The 21,654-nt window shown below is 41.2% G+C and overlaps 1 protein-coding gene across 4 annotated transcripts in view; it reads left to right on the top strand.

The window, feature by feature from the left end:
* Positions 1–20,233, top strand: part of ZNF577 (zinc finger protein 577) — a 34,081-nt gene extending 13,848 nt beyond the window's left edge. For 3 of the 4 annotated variants that reach the window (XM_025368594.1, XM_025368596.1, XM_025368595.1), the window contains one exon: positions 1,175–2,869. In XM_025368594.1, the coding sequence (XP_025224379.1) occupies positions 1,175–2,331 (1,157 nt within the window). In that variant the 3' untranslated portion in view covers positions 2,332–2,869. Of the gene's footprint in view, positions 1–1,174; positions 2,870–13,795; positions 13,871–20,067 lie in introns of those variants that run through there. The other variant, XR_003116933.1, reaches the window with a different exon arrangement.
* Positions 20,234–21,654: the final 1,421 nt, after the last annotated feature.

Here is a 21,654-nt window from a genome sequence, read left to right as displayed (position 1 = left end):
TTTGTTCTAAGAGTGAATCCTGTCTTTCCCTCCTCCATACTTATGTCGTTTTTTCCCATTTCTCCATCTCCATTGTAATTATTCCTAATCAAGCCACCTGAATTCTGCCATAGCCTCTGGGGTATTCTCTTCTATAATTTCATCTCTCCAATTCATTCTCCATAGAACAGTCATGTTTTGGAACTGTCAATTCAGAGCATGTTTTCTTGGTAAAAAATGTTTTGTGGCTTACTGCTGTTGTTCTTAGCATAAATTCCAATTTCTAACAAAGTCTTCCTCCAAAATCTCTATGTTGTTAATTCTGCCAGCCTTGCCAAACTTTTGTATTTCTACTTCACTCAAGCTCAGGATATTCCAGGTAAACCAGCTTCTCTTACATTTTTTTTTTTTTATCACACCTAAGTTTTTTCTGCCTCTGGGTTTTCACACTGGCTGTTCCCTTTTCTTGGAATGTTCTTTATTTTGTTCTTTGCATAACATTGCTCATTCTTACCCTATGATGTCAGCCACTTCCTTTGTACTGTTCTTCACATTCTGTAATTTTCTTACTTCTTTGCATACCTGTTGATTCTCTATCTTTACCTGAATGACAGGTTCATGGAGAGAGAGAATATATTATTAGTCACTGTAGTATCCCAAATACCAGTCCATTCAGTGTTTGTTGGGTGAATATATCCATCCCCTCCATCTATTTTTGATTTATTCCGGTTGCAATGTGTTTCTGTTTCTACTCTGTCTCCATTTGCAAGGTCCAATTTGGGAGGCAGCCCAAGTTGTATTGATTCATTATAGAGTATCCATTGTTGTTGCTAAAGTTGCTATATTTTCCTTTTGCTGTTTTATAGTATCATCCTTTTTCACAGAGGGTGAGGTACACTACTCTGAGACTGAGATCTTATAAAAGCCAGCCAAAACCATGGCATCTTTGTACCTTCTGCTACCTCCACAAAAAATTATCATGGATGTTCTTATTGTTCTTTTTCCTAGAAGAAATTTGGGGGGATTGACCATATGCAGTGGTACCCAGAAAACCAAAATGAGCTTAAACATTTCAAAAGATGTCAGTAAAGTTATGCCCTTGGAAATAAGTTTGATTTATTTAAGAGCATTGTTCCTTTAATATAAAGACACAATAAGTTTGGCTCACATTGTAAAAGTCTGAAATCTCATTTAGGGTTTGTTATCCAGAATAGAAGATACACAGGAAAAGATTCTGATGCATTTGGTGGATATGGGAAATCATGCCTCCATATCAAGCGTGACAAAACTCTTACTGAAGTTAAATACCATAGATGTGTTAAACCCACCAGCCCTAAATCACAGCTCAATGACCATCAAAAAATTTGTGTAGGAGAGAAACCACATGAATGCAGTGTGTGCGGGAGAGCCTTCTCCAGGAAAGCACAGCTTATTCAACATCAGAGAACTGAAAGAGGAGAGAAACCCCATGGATGTGGTGAATGTGGGAAAACATTCATGAGGAAGATTCAGCTCACTGAGCATCAGAGAACTCACACGGGAGAGAAGCCCCATGAATGTAGTGAATGCGGAAAAGCCTTCTCCAGAAAGTCACAGCTCATGGTCCATCAGAGAACCCATACAGGAGAGAAACCCTACAGATGCAGTGAATGCGGAAAAGCCTTCAGCCGGAAGTGCCGGCTCAATAGACATCAGCGATCCCATACTGGAGAGAAACTCTATGGGTGCAGTGTGTGTGGGAAAGCCTTTTCTCAGAAGGCATACCTCATTGCACACCAGAGACTTCACACAGGAGAGAAGCCTTATAAATGCAGTGATTGTGGGAGAACCTTCTATTTTAAGTCAGACCTGACCAGACATCAGAGAATTCATACAGGAGAGAAACCTTATGAATGTCATGAGTGTGAAAAAGCCTTTAGAAGCAAGTCAAAGCTCATTCAGCATCAGCGTACTCACACTGGAGAGAGGCCATATTCATGCAGCGAATGTGGCAAAGCCTTTGCCCACATGTCAGTCCTCATTAAACATAAGAAAACTCACATAAGAGAGAAAGCCATACATTCACTGAAGGTGGAGAAACCTTCAAGGAGTCATACCTCCTTATACATGAGTGAACACATAAAAGAGCAAAAGACTGTACCTATAGAAATGCCTGCCTCAGGAACCCCGGCATTGTTAAACAAGAGTGAGTGCCTAGTGGGTAGAAATGTGGTGATTGTAGAACAACCTTTTCCAAGAAATCAAGCCTTTGTAGTTAATCAGGAATTTGAACAGGGAATAAGCCTCGCAAATGAAGTGAATGTGGCCCCATCAGTAATAAATTATATCTTGTATGTTACAGATATTGTATAAGAATAAATCTGATACCAGAAAGGTGGGAAAATCTTTAGTAGGAATCCTGCAGCCACTATATGCTGGAGAGCTCATTTAGGGCTGAAACACTGGAGGCAGTGGTTGTAGAGGACATTTCTGTGAGAAATCAAACCTGTTAAATGCCATTGAAATCATGTTGGGCAGAAATGCATCTGTTATGAGGAAGCCTTTACCTGGATATGATATCTCAATTGGTATCAAAAGAATTCTTACAGGAATGTTTGTGAAAGATTGTGATGGTGCTTTTAGCACTAAATTGTGCCTTGTGTGCCAAAGAAACAAAGACAACTGTAGAGGCAATGGATATGGAAAACATTTTTAGTAAAATATGGGAGAAGTTATAGAAAAGAAAAACTCTTGAAAGTAAGACATGATGGAAACTCACCAAATTAACTCCTGTATCACAGTTTTATGTCTTGAGAGTCTTGGAGGGACATGTCTAATAAATGAAATCTTGAACCCGAGGAATGGTATTATGTAATGAAAACCTATGAATATAACAAATATGGAAGTAAAATTATGTTAGTTTGTTATGAGTGCTGCACCAAACTAATACAGATTTAATGGTTTAGAACAACACAAAATCATTATCTTAGCGTTCTGGAGGTCTGAAGTCCAAATGCATCTCACGGGGCTACATCAAGCTGTAGACAGGGCTGCTTTTCTTTTTGGAGGCTCTAGGGGAGCATCTTTCCTTGCCCTTCCAGCTCCTAGAAGTTGCCCAGATTCTGTGGTTTGGGGCTTCTTTCAAAACTAGCAATGGCCAATCAGTCTGACATCACTCAAACACTTGAGTGTTCTATCTCCCTCTTCCATGTTTGAGGGCCCTTGTGATTACACTGGGAAAACCCAGATAAGCCAGGATAATCTCCCTATCTGATTATGATCCAAGTATATTAACATTTTACTCTATAACCACAGAATCTTACGCTATGATTGTTATATGTGAACATTGTAGATGCTCTTGAAATGTTAAAATCGCATCAGCATGGAAAATAACTCCTAAATGTCCAGAAAGAACATGAGATTTATGATGCTTGAAATGTTGCTAAACGTAAATTTGTATCTATTCCGAAATTACATAAATTAACATACCCGGCCAGGCATGGTGGCTCACACCTGTAATCTCAGCACTTTGGGAGGCCAAGGCAGGATGATCACTTGAGCCCAGGAATTTGAGACCACCCTGGGCAACATAGTGAGACTCTATCTCTACAAAAAAATAAAAATAAATAATAGCTGGACATGGTGGTATGTGCCCATAGTTCCAGCTACTTGGGAGGCTGAGGCAAGAGGATTGCTTGAGCCCAGGAGTTCTAGGCTGCAGTGAGCTATGATCGTGCCACTGCACTCCAGCCTGAGTGACAAGACTTTGTTTCTAAAAAAAGGTTGGGGGGAGGGGGGTGGAACTAACATGCCTTATGAGTATGGAATGCATATGACATAATGCACCTGGATATTGACTAATCTTTTTCATAGCCAACTCCAACAGCCCCTTTTTCTTTTTTTCTTTTTTTTTTTTTTTTTTTGAGACGGAGTCTCACTGTGTCTCCCAGGCTGGAGTGCAGTGGCCGGATCTCAGCTCACTGCAAGCTCCGCCCCCCGGGTTCACGCCATTCTCCCGCCTCAGCCTCCCAAGTAGCTGGGACTACAGGCGCCCGCTACCGCGCCCGGCTAGTTTTTTTGTATTTTTAGTAGAGACGGGGTTTCACCATGTTAGCCAGGATAGTCTCGATCTCCTGACCTTGTGATCCACCCGCCTCGGCCTCCCAAAGTGCTGGGATTACAGGCTTGAGCCACCGCGCCCGGCCCAACAGTCCCTTTTTCTTTTACAGTAAATGTCTAATGTATATAATCTCCTGCCTTAAATGTCTAAAAAAGATACACAAAATGTATGAATGAACTTCATCAGACATTGGAAAGTGAAGGGCTCAGGATGGCTTTCCATGAGAGAAAGGAAACAATGAAATGAGCCTTATGATTGCCCCAGCTTAGTGCCTGGAGAAAGTTTCCAGTCTGCAGGAATGAGAGGAGAAAGCCAAGCAGATCCCAGCCATCTTTCTGAATTGAGACAGAGTTTAGGGTTTGAGGAATTCAAGGTGACCCAAATTCATGAGTTGGATTACTGGAGAAGAGCTGCACTCAGGAATTGAGAGTTCTATCGAGTTTCCCCCACGAGCCTTTGAGTCGTAATCAGCACATGTATGTGAGGAAAACCCTCCTAGGCTGGAGGAAGAACAGGAAGAAATGAACATGCAGAAAAATCCTTGGATTATACACAAGGTTGGGAGTAATTGGCATTTCCACCAGCTGGAATGGAAACGCCTCTTAACATTTGGAGAATCACAGTGGACCTTAAGTAAGAAGTATTGCCTCTGTGGGTGGCTCAGATTCGCTGCACAGTAAAGGCTGACTGGAACCCTCCTTAGAAAGCATACATGCAATCCACGAAAAGGCCGAACTTTGCAAGTAATTTAGCAGTTTTCCAGACAGAGACTAATAAAGAAATAGAAAGCAGTCTATCAGTCAGTAATTGGCCATGTCTGGCATCCAATCAAAACTTACCCAGGTGTGCAAAGAAGCAGGAAAGTATAACCCCATACCATGAAGAAAAGTCAGTAGAGACCCAGAAGTGACACACTGATAGCAGAAAAGGATGTTAGAAACAGCTGCTATAAATGTCCCATATGAATCAAGTGGATTGTAAAAATTATAATTTACTGATGGGTTCCCCCCACCTGAACAAGAGGCAGATGAAGCTCAGTGTAGGCACAGGAGCCAATGCCCCTAGGATGTTCATCGTCCCAGGGAGGCACCAGAAGGAAGCAGTTGCCAGCAGTCGAAAGCAGGTTCCCTGGGAGGCAGAAGCAAGCTCAGCTGAATTTGTGGAGTGTAGTCTACCCAGTGTTTTGCCCCTGTTTGCCTTTTCTGGGAACTGAGGCTTCTGAGCAGGGCTGCTGAGCTTCCTAGGAAGTGTAGTTTGGCCATGGGCAGTGCCTGAGACACCTGTGCTGGGCTGTTGAGGTTTCTGGGAAGTATAGTTAGGAGGCCTAACAACTGTTACTCTAGGTAGCGGCTGGTGTGTCCTGACTGTTTAGCCCCTGTAGGGGTTTCTGTCACACATCTGCCTTTGGCCATTTTTCTCCACATGAGTGAATTCTATCTGGGTTTCAAGGCAGTTGAAGAGGGTAACAGTCAGAACCTTAGCCAGTGCTTGCTGGGGCAGCATTATGAGGGAATTGGCCTTGGGCATATTAAGTCTGAGCTCATCTGGCAGTTCTGCTTTGGCCGGGACAGACTTTGGTGGGTCAGACCCAGTCAGTTCATGGTGAGTCTGCCCTGCTGTGTGGCTGAGGTGGGAAGCAGCCCTACAGAATCCCGTTGTTGTGTGGGACATGTTTGCCCTTGTTCTTCCTGCCATCATGGGCCAGATGGATCCCATGTTGGAGGCTGGGGAGGGCACTCAGGGCATGGGTCTTACTTAACCTTACTCTGCTGACTTTCTCCTTTTACACGCCAGATGAAACTTTTTTAGGTGTGTAGGTGTCTGTGTGTCTTATGGGGTGTCCAGAACTGGCCTATTAAATGCATCACTGTTAACAGAAAGCTTCTAGAACAGTGTCTACAGTGCAGTGCTTTGAGGACTAAGTCAGCAACTTTTAAATAGAACTTTTGTTACAAGTGGGAAGATGATTTATGTATAAAGAAATTTGACACACTTAAAAACTTACAACTCCTGGTGCACAGATTTATAGATTCCATCCACTTTGTCTTGATTCCCAGTTTAGAACTTGGGTCTGTAGATTCTAGAACCTGTCAGACCTCAGAGTAGAAGTTCAGTGTCAGCTCTCCCACCAGAACTTGCATGACTGTGATCCCATGCAAGGGAGAAGACAGTCCAGGTTCTCATTGCCTTGCTCTGTATCTGTATTTAGGGGTGGGGGTAGAGAACTGGAAATTCCTCATTGGTGCTGATTAGTCTGCCCTCTGAAGGCTTTTTCCAACCCTAGCTTTGTTTTTTTTGTTGGTTTTTGTTTTTGTTTTTCGTTTTTTTGAGACGGAGTTTTGCTCTTTTGTCCAGGCTGGAGTGCAGTGGCATGATCGTGGCTCACCGCAACCTCTGCCTTCCAGTTTCAAGTGATTCTCCTGCCTCAGTGTCCTGAATAGCTGGGATTACAGGTGCCCACCACCACACCTGGCTGATTTTTTTTTTTTTTGTATTTTAATAGAGATGGGGTTTCACCATGTTGGCCAGTCTGGTGTCAAACTCCTGACCTTGTGATCCGCCCACCTCAGCCTCCCATAGTGCTGGGATTACAGGTGTGAGCCACCACACCTGGCCAGCTTTGTATTTTTAAAAAGTTGTCCTTCATTAAGGGAGGGAAATTGAGTAATTGTCACAATTCTAAAAGCTGGGCCTCTCTCTGAAATGTCTCCTTTACTCTTGATAAGAGATCTTTTGTCAGATGTTCAGAATCAGAAAAGACAACAGCTAGATCATACCTTAGAAATGATAGCCTTTTCCTAAGAACCGAAGAAAACCATAAAAGCCCTGGTGAGGTTTTGTTTCTTACTTTTGCCTTTCTTTCCAATGGCTTTGCGAGGCTTCAGACAAATAACTATTAAATGGAAATACATTTCTAATTTAAAAATTTTAGAAACCATCAAATCAAGGTTCAGGCAAAGATAGAGTGAGGAAATGTAGCTTCATACAGAGTGCCTTAAGTTTGAATACAGGTGAATAAATATGTAAGAATGTATGATGTACTTAAGTTTCTGGTTTTGTTTGTTTTGTTTTTTTGAGACAGAGTCTTACTCTGTCGCTCAGGTTGGAATTCAGTGGCACGGTCTTGGCTCACTGCAACCTCTGCCTCTTGGGTTTGAGTGATTATCTTGCCCCAGCCTCCTGAATAGCTGGGATTAAGGTGTGCCACCACGCCTGGCTAATTTTTGTATTTTTGGTAGAGATGGGATTTCACCATGTTGGCCAGGTTGGTCTCAAACTCGACCTCAAATGATTTGCCCACCTCAGCCTCCCAAAGTCCTGGAATTGTAGGCATGAGCCACCACAACTGGTCTGTTTCTGATGTTTCTGGTGTCAATAATGTATTAATTTTCTGTTGATGCCAAAACAGATTCTCACAAACATTTAGCAGCTTGAAACAACACAAATTTGTTATCTCCCAGTTCTTTAGGTCAGAAGTCTGGATTGGCTTGCTTGGTTTCTTTGATCTGGATTTCAAAGACTGAAGTCAAGGTGTGGGCCAACAGGGCTCTTACTGGAAGACTCTGGGAGGAATCAATTTTCAAGCTTATTCAGGGTGTTGGCAGACTAATTCTGAGATTTGTTTCTTTGCTGGCTGTCAGCTGGGGGTTGTTCTCTTATTTATTTATTTTACTTTTTTTTTTTTTTTTTTACTTTTAATTTTTTTTTGAGACAGCGTCTTGCTCTGTCACCCAGGTTGGAGTGCAATGGTGCAATCTCGGCTCACTGCAGCCTCTGCCATAGTAGATGTTGAATCTGCCGAGCTGGAAGTGTGTCAGTTCCAGAAACATTTCTGTGCTGTTCATAGACACCTCCCATCAAGCCCAATTATAAGTGTTCAAGTCTGTCATTTCCCATAAACAGGCTCTCAAGCTACCAAACCAGATATCTTTAATTTTTTTTCTTTTTTTTTGTTTTGTGTTTTGAGATGGAGTCTTGCTCTGTCACCAGGCTGGAGTGCAGTGGCACCATCCTGGCTCACTGCAGTCTCTGCCTCCCGGGTTTAAGCAATTCTCCTGCGTCAGCTTCCTGAGGAGCTGGGATTACAGGCGTGTGCCACCACACCCAGCTAATTTTTGTATTTTTAGTAGAGCTGGGGTTTCACCGTGTTGGCCAGGATGGTCCTGATCTCCTGACCTCATGATCTGCCCGCCTCAGCCTCCCAAAGTGCTGGGATTACAGGCATGAGCCACCGCACCCAGCCAGTGATATTTAATTTCAAACATGGAGAAGAGTCATGGAGAATAGAGGGTAAAATGCGAGGTCAGTGCATTTCAGGTGAGTGAGAACCAACAAGATGGGAGACCTGGAAAGTAAAGTAACTGGTCATGAGGGGTGGACCCCTTCCAAATGTGTTTAACAGGGCTAAGACTTGGAAGGTGACTACAGATACCTAGCTCGTTGATGAGGCTCTCTTGTTTGGTGTTTCAAAGAAAATGTGCCTTTTTTCCTCTTTATATTGACTCAGGTTCTCACAATTGCCACATCATCACAGCACTACCTTTTTTCCTGGGGTAAGGGTATTTGGCCTGATTTTTGTATTTCCTAGAGACCTCAGTGAGTCATATGAGAATGTATCAAAGCAACGTAGAAGGTGGGAGTGCTCACCACAGTGGTGTTCCTGTAAATATGGTGTTAGAAGTCTTTGGGAAGGCCGGTCTTGGTGGCTCACACATGTAATCCCAGCACTTTAGGAGGCCAAGGTGGGTGGATCACCTGAGGTCAGAAGTTCGAGACCAACCTGGCCAACATGGCGAAACCCTGTCTCTACTAAAAATACAAAAATTAGCTGGGCATGGTGGCGAGTGCCCTGTAATCCCAGCTACTCCAGAGACTGAGGCTGGAGAATTGCTTGAACCTGGGAGGTGAAGGTTGCAGTGAGCCAAGATTGCGCCATTGCACTCCAGCCTGGGTGACAAGAGCGAAACTCCGTCTCAAAAAAAGAAAAGAAAAAAAAGAAAAAAGAAATCTGTGGGAAAGTTCATTGACTGTTGCATTTAGAATTAAAGAAGAATGAATCAGTGAAACAGGATGACTGCGCTTAGCTTTATGTGAAGAGCTGAGAAGACTTCATTCTATCTTGCTTCCGACAGATGTTGGTTCCTAAGACTTAAGTTGGCCTCTTTTCTTGGTACTCATTGTTTGAACCTGATGGATGGACTTTTTCCATTCTCTGGGCATCTCCTTCTCCTAAAGCCTTCAGAGTCAGACAGCATAAGGGTAGTTCATCGTTGGTAGTTTCCTTTCTTTGTTCCCAGTGTGATCTCTTCGATTTCATGGACTTAACAATACTATTTATATGCTGATGACTCTCAGATTTCTCTCTACAGGCTAGATATTTCCTTATCCTCCTACATTTGCCTGGGAATTTCTTGGAGATCTAATAGCTGACTCAAACTTCAAGTCATCCTTGCTTCACCATTTCACTCATCCCACAAATGCAGTCCATTTAGCAAGTTTGGTCTTTCTCCTTATATCCCAAGGTCCTCTACTCCTTTCTCTAACAGTTATTTTCACTCAAGCTTCGATGTCCATTATCTCTTGCCAAAATTATGATAGTTTTCTCTAATAGACTCTCAGTCCTTTACTCTTGTTTCTATTCTCCACATAATACCCTTAAGGAATTTATTTTACTATTTCTATTTATAAAAATGAATATGGGAGTCAGGGGCAGGAGTCAATGTTTCTAGCTCCTCACCTCCAAAATCCCTAAACATTAAGATAAACATCAGAAACATCTTGGTTCTTAAAGACTTCAGGTTTTGACAAAAGCGTGGAAGGTAATTAAAGCTTCATATAAGAAGGTAAATCTTAGTTGGAAGATGGAAATATCTAAATTGTGGTCTAAAAATGTATGATATAGCAAATCTATACTCATTCACAGGGCACAAGCCTAAAAATATTTATGCTGTAATATTTAAGACATGGTCAGTGTTAGTTACTGAAAAACATACACACAGGATGTTGCTTTTAAATTGGAAATCAGGACATGTCATCCTGCTCCCACTATCATTGGGAATGGCATCCTGTTACTGTTAGCACAAGATCCAAATTCTTTTCAGGATCCTCCTACAAGGGAGCATGCCATGATTTCTGCCTAGATGTTTTTGTTTACTTATTAATGAAAAATGTTGGCCGGGCGCGGTGGCTCAAGCCTGTAATCCCAGCACTTTGGGAGGCCGAGACGGGCGGATCACGAGGTCAGGAGATCGAGACCATCCTGGCGAACACGGTGAAACCCCGTCTCTACTAAAAAATACAAAAAACTAGCCGGGCGAGGCGGCGGGCGCCTGTAGTCCCAGCTACTCGGGAGGCTGAGGCAGGAAAATGGCGTAAACCCGGGGGGCGGAGCTTGCAGTGAGCTGAGATCCGGCCACTGCACTCCAGCCCGGGCGACAGAGCCAGACTCCGTCTCAAAAAAACAAAAAAAAAAAAAGAAAAATGTTTTGGTATAACATACATATAATGTAATTCTACAGCTAGGTAACTTTCTAGTCAGCACACTGTGCAACCAGCATCTAGATCAAGAATCAGAGTTCTGTGCAGAATGGCATTGGGTGAATATTACACTGTTTATCTGTTTTACATTCAGGCTATTATACTTAGTGTCCCTATGTATGTTTTTTATGAGTATCTTTATGTATTTTTTCTTTTCTGCTTTTGAAAATGGTCTAGACTTAATGAGAAGTTCCAAAATAATATACAAATTTCTTGCACATTCTTTTTGCAAGTTTCTCAAAATATGATATTTTACCAATTTGCTTTATTTTATCTATACACACACACCACACACAGGTATGGTTTTTCTGAACTCTTTACCCTATAACTCAAGTGTGTATTTCATAGAAAGAAGGGCATTCTTTTGTATAATCAGAATACTGTGATCAAGATCAAAATATTGACATTGATACAGTATTATTGTCTAAACTACAGAGCTTACCAAATTTAACCATCTTACTCATATTTTTTTTTTTTTTTTTGAGACGGAGTCTCGCTCTGTCACCCAGGCTGGAGTGCAGTGGCCGGATCTCAGCTCACTGCAAGCTCCGCCTCCCGGGTTCACGCCATTCTCCTGCCTCAGCCTCCCGAGTAACTGGGACTACAGGCGCCCGCCACCTCGCCCGGCTAGTGTTTTGTAATTTTTAGTAGAGCCAGGGTTTCACCATGTTAGCCAGGATGGTCTCGATCTCCTGACCTCGTGATCCACCCGTCTCGGCCTCCCAAAGTGCTGGGATTACAGGCTTGAGCCACCGCGCCCGGCCCTTACTAATATTTTTTATAGTAAATGGGAAAAGAAGCCCTTTTCTGGACCTCTTCTTGTTATCTCACTTACTCTGTTGCGCATACACTAGCTTTCATAACATCCGGAAGTCAGAGCTTGCTAATTATAACCAATTCCTTTGGAAAGAAATCATATGGATGCAATGAATGTGCAGTAAATACTTGTAAACTACTCATGACTACACCTGAGAGAACTCATGCGGGAAAGAAATCCCAGGAATATCATGATTTTAGGAGAGCCCTTCCTAGTGAGTTAAAGCTCATTGCTCATCAGCAAACTCAAACAGGAGTGAGACCCTACTGATGTAATCAATGTCATAAAGCCTTCATTGCAAATTCAGGTCTTGTGTATCATCAGAAAACTCATCATAGAGAAGGGAAAGTCTGTACATGCAGTAAATGTGGAGAAGTTTTCCCTTGGAAGTCAAAACTCATTTTACATCAAAGAAATCATTCAGGAGAGAGACCATTCATTTGCAAAGTATGTGATAAAGGCTTCGTGGTTAGGACACATCTCACTGTATATCAGAGAGCTCACACAGGAGAGAAACCATATGCTTGCTCAGATTGTGAGAAAGCCATCTCAAAAAAGGCTTTACTCATGATTCATCAGTGAATCCACACAGGAGAGATACCCTATTAATGTGTTCAATGTCAAACAGCTTTGAAGACCAGATCTGAGCTCAGTTATCATCAGAAAGTTTTTCATAGAAAAGGAAAATTCTAGGGATGCAGTAAATGTGGGAAAGCTTTTCCTTGGAAGTCAAACCTCATTTTGCATCTCAGAACTCATTCAGGAGAGAGACCTTTCAGGTGCAAAGTCTGTCATAAAGCCTTCATTGTTAGAACACAGCTAACTATGCATCAGAGAACTCACACAGGACAGAAACCATATGCTTGCTTGGATTATGAGAAAGCCTTCTTGAAAAAGGCTCAGCTTATGAAGCATCAGTGAATTCACACAGGAGAAAGACCCTATAGATGCAGTGAATGTCAAGAAGCTGTCATCTGGAAGTTGGATCTCAACAATCATAAGAAAACTCATCATGCAGTAAGGAAATCCCATGAATGCAGTGAATGTGGGAAGGTTTTATCCTCCCCCAAAAAACTTTGTTATACATCAGAGAACCCATACAGGTGAGAAACCCTTCAAATGCAATGTATGTGATAAAGCCTTCACATTAAAGGGAAATATCATTGTATATCAGAGAACTCATACAAGAAATAAATAATATGAATGCTCAGACTGTGATAGGGCCTTCTCCAGTAAGGTATATCTCATGAATCATCAGCCAGTTCACACAGGAGAGAGACCCTATCAACGCAATGAAAGTCAACAAGCTTTCACCCAAAAGACAGGTCTCACTAAGCATCATAAAACTTGCCATTCAAGAATGAAATCTTATGGATGCAGTGAATGTGGGAAGGTTTTGTCCTGTAAGTTAACTCTCATTATATAACAGAGAACCTATACAGGTGAGAAACTCTCCATATGTAGCGTGTGTGATAAAGCCATCATAGTTAAATCCTGTCTCACTGTACATCAGAGAATTCATATAGGAGAGAAACCACATAAATGCTGTGATTGTAAGACAGCATTCGCTACTTTGTCAACTCTCATTGGTCACCAGAGAACTCACACAGGAAAGAGGCCCTATAGATGCAGTGAATGTCAAAAAGCTTCACTCAGAAATCGGCTCTTATTAATCATCAGAAGACCCAGCATAAAGGAAGAAAGTCCTTCATGCAGTGACTTGGAATATGAGAAAGCTTTTTTGATTAGTCACATCAGCTCAGACATAATAGAAGTTCCATAAATACTATGATTGTAATGGGCCCTTTTGGAACTCTTGTGGGAGAGAAACCTTACAGATGCAATGAATATTTTAAGCCTTCTTTTTTGAAGATCTCTCTCATTTACCATAGAGATCTCATCAAGAAGAATGATTGGCCAGGCGCAGTGGCTCATGCCTGTAATCTCAGCAATTTGGGAGGCTGAGGCAGGCGGATCACTTGAGGTTGGGAGTTCGAGACCAGCCTGGCCAACATGATGAAACCCTGTCCCCACTAAAAATACAAAAAAAAATTAGCCAGGTGTGGTGGTGCACACCTGTAATCCTAACTACTCGGGAGGCTGAGGCAGGAGAATCTCTTGAACTTAGGAGGTGGAGGTTGCAGTGAGCTGAGATTGCACCAGTGCACTCCAGCCTGGGTGACAGAGTGAGACTCTGTCTCAAAAAAAAAAAAAAAAAAAAGGGCGGGGGAGAGAGTCATTATGAGTGCAGTTATTGTCAAAGGAGCTTATTAGAAGATGAGAGGCTTTGCATTTAGTAGGCAGCACCTGTGGATGTAATGAAAATGATAAGTCATTTTCAAATTATATTTGTTACACATTAGGGTATTCATTCAGGAGAAGGACCCTACAGATCGAGTGAATGCGGGAAAGCTAAGAAGAATCACACCTCATTGCAGGTAAAAATTAAAATCTCATGAACGTTTTTATAATGAGAACCTTCTCCAGAAAGTCAAAACTCTTTGAATATCTTGTTTAAGAGAGAAATCTCATAGATACAGTGAATGTGATTGTGATAAAGTCTTCCCAGTTAATGTTTATCTTCCTTATTGTAGCAAACTCATACAAGAGGAAACCCCTATTAATGCAGTAAATGTGGTAAAACCTTCATGTAGATACCAAAGGTCACTAATTATATCAGCAAACCCATGTAGTAGATAGGTCATTCTGAAACGGAATGTGGAAAGCTTTTGAAAGTGACGTATACATCAGGTACTTAAATCAGAAGGGAAAATTGGATAGAGTTAAACTTGGCCATCGGCCACAAAACCCATTGCATAGCAGGAAAGAATTGCAGTGATTGTCTAAAACTCTTATTTAAAATTCAGAGCTCCTGAATTTCCCCCTAACTCACTTATCAGAGAGATCCTATTCTCAAAGAAGGCAATAATATTTAGGTTCAATGCAGGTATAAAATCCTAATGGAGCCATATCTATTCTGCTTCAGCAGATTCATACATTTACCTAAAAGCTATGGTTATAGTCACAGGAAATAGTTTCTGTGGAGGATTAGATAGCATTAAGCATCATAAGTTTTTAAATATAGGGGCAGAATTTGCTCCATACAGAGATTTTATGAACGCAGTGAAAGTGGTAAAAGCATCAGTGATAAGTTATTTTTTATTTCATGGATTCAATTCTTCACATCCTACCATGTCTTTTTTTTTTTTTTTTTTTTTTTTTTGAGACGGAGTCTTGCTCTGTCGCCCAGGCTGCAGTGCAGTGGCGCGATCTCGGCTCACTGCAAGCTCCGCTTCCTGGGTTCATGCCATTCTCCCACCTCAGCCTCCTGAGCAGCTGGGATTACAGGCGCCCACCACACGCCCGGCTAGTTTTTTGTATTTTTAGTAGAGACGGGGTTTCACCATGTTAGCCAGGATGGTCTCGATCTCCTGACCTCGTGATCCGCCGGCCTCGGCCTCCCAAAGTGCTGGGATTACAGGCGTGAGCCACCGCGCCCGGCCCCTACCATGTCTTCAATTGTGAAGCATCTTGTGATCTGGAATGTCGTAGTAATTGTCAGGGCTTTTTAAATGTGTGATGGCAGTTTAGATTTGAGTAATTACACTTGCCTGTATATATAATCTTACAATGGTTTTGCGTTATTATAGAAAGGATTCCAGAAAATATTCTATAAATATTAGACATTTCATTGTCAAATATTCCTTTTTAATATATGAAAAATAAGAATATAATAAGGATTAGTCAAATAGTGACAAAGGATTTTAGGAGTTATGTTGTGGACTGTACTATGTAACATGGACTTTATATCTTTATAAACTTTGTTGTTTATTTGGAATTACATGAAGAAACCATTTTCAGGGTTAAAGAAATTCTCAACATAAGACAAAATGTTGAATAATACAATGTAGTGCAAATAAAATGTTTTTTTCTTACGAATCAAAATGTCTTGTAATACATAATTTGACTCATTATTAAGGAGTTTAAAGGATTATGCCACTTAAGTGTGAATTCCTTATTTTTACTGTCATTTGTAGTATTTTTGCCAACTGTGATGATCCATCACAAGTAAAAGTTTACATTTTTCTAAAGCCTTATGACTCTGAAACATCCAAAGATTATAAAAGATTTACCTAAAATTTTTAAAATCCAGCAACACATAAGAGTAATGGAAGAAAAAAGTGTGAGGTTATATGAGGTGAGTTTATGGCTGTATATTTCAAGTTTGTGTGGGTCACACAGAAACTTTTGATTTGTTATGATAATATGCCATTGCTTTGGTGGTTCCTCAAAAAGTTAAATCCAGAATTACCATATAACCCAGGAATTCCATTCCTAAGTCAAATACCCATGAGAATTGAAAACAGGTACTCAACCAAATATTTGTCCATGAATGTTTATAGCACTGTTCACAATAGCCAAAATAGCATTTGGTTGAAAAATCTCAAATGGTTATTGAAGGATGAATAAATGAAATATGCTACATGCCTGTACACATGAATACATAAATGAATATTCAGCTATACAAATGAATGAAGTACTGATGACATGTTGCATGAATGAGCCCCAAAAACATTATACTAAGTGAAAGAAGCCAAAGGCAAATTCCACATTTTATACTTTCATTTATATCAAATCCTCTGAATAGGTAAATCCATAGAGAAATAAAGCAAATTAGTGGTTACTGGGCACTAGAGGGGAAGGGAGAATGGAAACCATCTGTGTAGTATGTATGGGGTTTTCTTTTAGAATGATGAAAATGTTTTTGAACTAGTTAGAGATGGTGGTTGCATAATATTGTAAATGTACTAAACTTCACTGAATTGTACACTCTGCAATGGTTAATATTTGATTTGTATATGAAGAAAAATATATTTAAGAAGAAAAATATTGCATGAACTCTGGCACTTCAAATATGGACTTTTTTTTTTTAACAAAATGAGACTTACTTGATTGAATCTTCTATAAAACTTCTAGCGAGTATTCTAGTTATTAAAAATCAAGGTTTTTATTACCTCCATGTAAAATAACTGACCTATTTTGGTTATCAGTGAAACCTATTGTTTTGCAAGGAATTCTGTAAAAATGTACCAGCAAAATCTTGCTTATTTTTTTCTCCAGATTTTTGCCCCTTCTCCACTTTGTTTGACAGTTGTCAAGAAACCTTTTCTTCACCATTTTATTATGAAAATCTTCAGACATAAAGATATTTAAGGAATACCAAAGTAAACACAAATCTGGATTTGACCATTGCAACATTTTTCTGTGTGTGTTTGTGTGTGTCATATATTCTGACAACGTCCTATTCACCCTGGTGGGTGAGGGAGGGATCCCCTACCCTAAATGGTATGGCATGGCTGAACACAACACCTGACACTGGCTAGTTGAAATTGACAGCAGTTTATTAGTCACAGATACTCACAGCCTGAGAGGGATGGTCATTGCATATAGGTATTGCACTCAGGAATAGAGTGAACAGGCACTTAGATTATGGGAAGTAGGCTTTATAGTAATGGAGAGGGTAATGTGCCCATGGTTTCCGTGGAAGAATGCAATTGCTTTGTATAATTCCATGGGCTGAATATTGATTGAGGACCATGTTGGGTGCAGCTTGTTCACCTGATTGGGGAGTTAGCTAGGTGGGAGCCTTTCCTGTGCAGTGGAAGCCTATCTGGTGAGAGTAAGGGAATTCAACGATAGGCCTTCAGGGCTCTGTAAAGCTCAAAGACTAAAAGCAGGCCAGACACAATGGCCTGCACCTGTAATCCCAGCACTTTGGGAGGCCAAGGTCGGAGGGTCCCTTGAGCCCCGGAGTTTGAGACCAGCCTGGGCAACACAGCAAGACTCCATCTCTATAAAATATTTAAAAATAATAATTTTAGGAAGATTTAAAAGCAGCATATGAGACAATAGGTTCTTAGAGTTCAGTGTGTGTGCCTGTGTGTGTGTGTGTGTGTGTACAGGTATATATGTATCTCGTGTGTGTGTGTGCAGATATATATGTATCTATGTATTTCTGATGAGCAGCCTGAAAGCTACGGTCACTTGCCACTTGAGCAGTTGTCCGGCAGTCACCCACCTGAGAGCTGGTGGATGGATGAAGTTCAAAGACAGCTTTGAAGAACATTGGTTTCTCCTGTTTTCTGTATTGGTTCACCAACCTACTAATAAAAATCTTTGTTCTTATACATGTGGAGGCCCTTCAGCATATCCCCAATTCTGTCAAGATACGAAATTGTGGTCTATGGTCTTCTAAAAATCCTGAAACATCTACTACAAAATACATATTTATTCTCTTTTCTTCTTCTTTTTTTTTTTTTTTTTGGAGATGGAGTCTCACTCTGTTGCCAGGCTGGAGTGCAGTGGCATGATCTTGGTTCACTGCAGCCTCCGGCTCCCAGGTTCAAGCAGTTCTCCTGCCTCAGCTTCTTGAATAGCTGGGACTACAGGCATGTGCCACCACACCCAGCTAATTTTTGTATTTTTAGAGAGGTGGGGTTTCACCATGTTGGCCAGGATGGTCTTGATCTCTTGACCTCGTGTTCTGCCTGTCTCGGCCTTCCAAAGTGCTGAGATTACACAAAATACACATTTCTGTTGACTTTCCCAGATGTTGTGTTCATGGGACTCATGGTTGGAGCTAGTATCTACATGGTATTCCTCCTACATAGACACCACTGGAGAGTGAGGCATATTCACACCCTCAGCAACTCCTACAGATTCTCCCCAGAGGCAAAAGCCATTCAAATCATGCTGCTTCTAGGAAGTACTTTCATTTTGTTTTACTTCTTCAATTTTGTCCTGCTCATTTATAATGCTGTTCTTTTCCAATCAAGCCTCTGGCTGCAACATACTACCACCTTTCAGGCAGCATGCTGTCCCTCCCTTAGCCCCCTGATCTTGATGCTTCGAGGTCCCTGAGCACCAAGTTTCTGGTCTTAAATGGTGAAAAAAAAAATCCAATATTACTGATGGTCCTGTTCACAACAGTGTCTTCTTCAAAGAATCTGGTTATTGACTTAATAAAGCAAGGATTTGTGAAGGGGGCCAGCCTCTCCACACCTGTGGGTGTTTCTCGTCAGGTGGGATGAGAGACTGCGAAGAGAAATAAGACACAGAGACAAAGTATAGAGAAAGAACAGTGGGCCCAGGGGACCAACGCTAAGCATACGGAGGACCCGCGCCAGCACTGGTCTCTGAGTTCCCTCAGTATTTATTGATCACTATCTCTACCATCTCGGAGAGGGGGATGTGGCAGGACTATAGGGTAATAGTGGGGAGAGGGTCAGCAGGAAAACGTGTGAGCAAAGGTCTCTGTGTCATAAATAAGTTTAAGGAAAGGTGCTGTGCTTTGATGTGCACATACACAAACATCTCAGTGCATTAAAGAGCAGTATTGCCACCAGCATGTCTCACCTCCAGCCCTAAGGCGGTTTTCTCCTATCTCAGTAAAAAGAACATACAATCGGGTTTTACACCGAGACATTCCATTCCCAGGGATGTGCAGGAGACAGATGCCTTCCTCTTATCTCAGCTGCAAAGAGGCCGTCCTCTTTCACTAATCCTCCTCACACAGACCCTTAACGGGTGTCGGGCTGGGGGACGGTCAGGTCTTTCTCTTCCCACGAGGCCATATCTCAGGCTATCACATGGGGAGAAACCTTGGATAATACCTGGCTTTCCTAGGCAGAGGACTGTGTGGCCTTCCGCAGTGTATTGTGTCCCTGGGTACTCGAGATAGAGAATGTCGATGACTTTTACCAAGCATACGACTTTCAAGCACTTTTTAAACAAAGCACATCCTGCACAGCCCTAAATCCATTAAACCTTGAGTCAACATAGCATATGTCTCTGCAAGCACAGGGTTGGGGCTAGGGTTACAGATTAACAGCATCTCAAGGCAGAAGAATTTCTCTTAGTACAGAACAAAATGGGGTTTCTTATGTCTACTTCTTTCTACATAGACAGTAACAGTCTGATCTTTCTTTTCCCCACAGATGTGTGGATGTCTAGAATATGACAGACGTACACCTAAGATACAGATAATTAAAGGATTTGCATGACATTGACTTAGTGACTAGAGGCTTTACTCAGAAGGCAGGCATACAACCAAATCAACACAAAACTGTGTGTTAGCATTATCCTGATGCTGTCTGTATTTTTCCTTTGAGATACTTGATGGAAGCATGGAGGTGAGGTTGGGTAGAAATAATCTGGGGATATATTCAAATTTTTAAGGGTTCATTAGCACAATTATTAAATTGGTGCAGTATTAGGTATTGATAAACAGTAATGGCTTTGTGCATCAACTGTATAACCCATGGTAAACCATTTAATCATTAGAAGACTTAGGGTATTTACTTGTAAAAGTAATAAATTTTATCCTAGAGATTACTGTGCAAAAAATAAATTACGTGATAAGGCATGATGTCCAGAATAGCAGAGGCAAGGCCTCTGTATATCCATTCTTTCATTAAATCAACATAAATATCATCACAGTCAATTTTGGAAAATAACCAAAGGCTTACAATATTTTGAACAGCATTTTTTTTTTTTTGAAGAAAAACATTTTGAACTTCATTAAAAATACTGGGGTATGTGGAATTTTGGCCTACTTCCATATCCCTTTCCCCAGATCTGCATTACCTTGGGAAAACAGCAGCCTCAGAACCACAGTAGCCATGAAAACCATCAGCCTTGCAACTACCACCCTTACATCAGAGGAGACAAATAAGCTTGGAAATCCTCAAAAAGCCTCATACTCAGAGCAATGTCATTATGTATCTTATCTTACAGCTCCATGATGCAGTTCCATTCTTTGTCCTAAGTCATTCTTTCACCTGACTCAAAGCTGACTTTGAAGGAAAAGTGAGATACTAGGGCACTGGTAAAAAAAAAAAATCAGCTTCAATTGTTTAACGTTGTAGTAGCCTAAGCCTGCAGTACCGTTAGGGAGCAAACAAGAGCTCTGAAAAATTGTTAAAGGGACATCTGAAGAACAAGATGTTAATAGGGAGCTCTTGAATACTCTGACATATTCCTGAGGATCTAGAAGACCCAACACATACACAGGGATGTGTGCATGCCGTTGAGATACCTGCGGGTACCAGTAGTTCACTTCTGGCTGATCTTGAAGCCCTTGAGAAGAAGGAAGAGAAGGCTAAAGTAGACTTATAAACTGCTTGAGCATTGAAGTAGACACACACACACACACACACACACAGTGCCCTCAGCAAAGAGTGGAAAACTTACTGGCTCAAAGAAATGAAGGAAATCTTGATTAATCATTAGCTAACCAAGAAGAGACTTCAAGTGACTGCACACTGCAGGGAATACATGAATTACTCCAGGAATGCCACTAAACAAACTGCAGCAACAACAGGAACAATAAACCCTGGGCAGAGAGGGAATCTGATTTCCAAAGAAACAACTTTATATGATCTAAAGTTTCTGTATTCAACAAAAATTTGTGACACACAAAGAATCAGAAAAGTGTAGTCCATATTCAGGTAATGAGGTTGTCAACTGAAACTATCCCTGAGGAGGCTCATATGTCAGACTTTATATGCAAAGATTAAAAGTCAGCTGTGTTAAATATGTTCAAGGAACTGAAATAAACCATGTATAAAGACCTATGAAGTAGCAACAAAGAGAACAGGTCTCAACAACAGATTCGAGCTGGCAGAAGAGAGAATAAGCAAACATGAAGCTGGGTCAATGGAAGTTATCCAGTCTGTGGAACATGAAGAAGTGAAACAGAAAAATAGTGAAAAACATAAAGAGAACGGACCCTCAGAAACATATGGTATACCTTCCAGCATACCAACATATATGTAATGTAAGTCTCAGAGCATGATAAAGGGAATAAGGAACAGAATATTTGAAGAAATAATGGCCAAACTTTCCCAAATTTGATGAAAATTATTCTGTCCATCTAAGAAGGTCAATAAATTTCAAATAGGCTGGGCACAGTGGCTCTCACCTGTGAACCCAGTACTTTGGGAAGCCGAGATTGGAGGATTGCTTGAGTCCAGGAGTTCAAGAGAAGCATGGGTAACATAGCGAGACCTCATCTCTTAAAAAAAAAAATGGCTGGGCATGGTGGTGCATGCCTGTAGTCCCAGCTACTCAGGAGACTGAGGCAGGAGGATTGCCTGAGCTCAGGAGGTCAAGACTGCAGTGAGCTATGATCGTGCCACTGCACCCCATCTGGAGTGAGATC

Source organism: Theropithecus gelada, chromosome 19, assembly GCF_003255815.1.
Source record: "Theropithecus gelada isolate Dixy chromosome 19, Tgel_1.0, whole genome shotgun sequence".
NCBI classification, from domain to species: Eukaryota; Metazoa; Chordata; class Mammalia; order Primates; family Cercopithecidae; genus Theropithecus; species Theropithecus gelada.
This window is presented reverse-complemented; position numbering and strand designations above follow the sequence as displayed.